Source organism: Scardinius erythrophthalmus (genome assembly GCF_964197995.2).
Source record: "Scardinius erythrophthalmus genome assembly, chromosome: 4".
Lineage (NCBI taxonomy): Eukaryota > Metazoa > Chordata > Actinopteri > Cypriniformes > Leuciscidae > Scardinius > Scardinius erythrophthalmus.
This window is the reverse complement of record NC_138224.1, coordinates 42,862,039-42,863,724: the sequence shown is the minus strand read 5'-3', so window position 1 is coordinate 42,863,724 and position 1,686 is coordinate 42,862,039. Positions and strand designations below refer to the sequence as shown.

Sequence of the window (1,686 nt, the reverse complement as noted above, 5' to 3'; positions counted from 1 at the left end):
TACAAACATGTACATACATGTTGCTCACATATTTTGGTAACCCTGTTTGTGCTAAATAGAGTGTAATTATATCTTTGCCATTAATATGTTTATAAGCAACTGAAAACAACACAAATGTCAGGGCATATCAGAACATCTCAAGGACCCCAAAAACACCTTAGGCCCCAGAGGGTTAAAAGACACAACACAAGACAGTAAATCATTCACAAAATGTTCTGGAATGCATGTTAATTTCATGTTAATCACTCATCGATAAATGAATGCAGGAGAGTCTGTTCTAATATCTGTAGGTCTTGTGGCAGAGGCCCCTGTTTACATTGCTAAGAGTCATAAAACCAAATTATCTGATCGTGGTCATGGTAACTAAGACCTTCTTGCCCTGTTTGGGGGGATGGGGTGACAGATCCCAGAGTGAGTTCTAAATATCATTTGTTAAACTATAACAAATACTTGTGTCTGACTTGTCTCAGTCGTTACAGTGGGTCAATTTACAGTATTTGGGATTTGGCCAATAATCAGTAGCAACTTGTATCTGAGAGCTAAGTAGCCGTCAAAGTGAACACAATACAATGTTGTTGTTTTTTTGTTTTCCCCAGTCAGGAGCTTGTAACATACGGCTCGTAGAGAGTTTTGAACCTTGTATTAGGCTACATGTCTGTAGATACTGAGCAGAAGTTTGAGATTTGGCATGTTTCTCAGCTTCCACACCTACATTTACTGTCATAACCTAGTCAACGCCCACTTTGGTGTTTTTGTGCTTTAAAAGGCAGCTCTGCACACCAAGTAAGTCACTGTTCCTAGTAGAACCACTGGAAGCTACTTCAGAAACACTTGCCTTCTCCAGCCTCTCTCTCCTCGAGTCATCATTCAAAATGAGCAAGATCATTGTTTATAGCAAAGAGGGCTTCGAGGGCAGATCAGCTGAATTCAAGCATGATGTCCACAACTTAGAAGAGAAGGGCTTCAACAAAGCCATCTCCTCCATAAAGGTCATTGGCGAACCATGGGTGGCGTATTATAACAAGAATTTTACTGGAAAGCAGCGGGTGTTTGAAAGAGAGTACGCCACCCTTGATGACAAAGGACAGTTTTCTTCCCTCAAGAAGGTCTCAGATGACCTGGACAACCCTGAAATCCAGCTGTTTGAGCACGTTAACTATGGAGGAAGAAACGTGATCCTACGCAAAGAAACCAATCTTCAGGACATTGATTTCAGTGACATAGCTTCTTCCCACAAAGTGAAAGGTGGTGTCTGGGTGCTGTACGAGAACATCAATCGTCAGGGTTCCCAGCTTATTGCTTTCCCTGGCGAAGAAGTTCCCAGCTATTTTCCGCTCTGCTTCAACGATAAGGCCAGACATGTGCGTCCTTTGAATGATGCTGTATGTTTTGCTTCGGCATCAGAGTCCGCTTTCTGCAACTGAATATTAACCAGATCCCTTCTGGAAAGAACGAGGCAGGTGGTGGGGAAAGACTGATCTTGACCAGAAATAATGACTGTGACTCCAATAAGTCTGAAGAAACCTCATGCAATTAGACTCAACCTTATCATTTGAGGATATCTGTGTAAAGACATACTGTACTGTACAAGTTAATTTGGCAAATGTTACATAACAAGGATGAATTTTATTAGAAAACGTTTTAAGCTGCTGGTTGTTTGGCTTTTCACCAGTAGCGATCAGTATC

At 41.5% G+C, this 1,686-nt stretch overlaps 1 protein-coding gene across 1 annotated transcript; it reads left to right on the top strand.

Moving 5' to 3' along the window:
- Window positions 1-872: 872 nt before the first annotated feature.
- On the top strand, window positions 873-1,424 carry LOC308689311 (epidermal differentiation-specific protein-like; the record flags this gene model as incomplete). Its single annotated transcript, XM_081362963.1, has 1 exon — window positions 873-1,424. One exon carries the CDS (start codon window positions 873-875, stop codon window positions 1,422-1,424), a length of 552 nt encoding a protein of 183 aa, XP_081219089.1.
- Window positions 1,425-1,686: the final 262 nt, after the last annotated feature.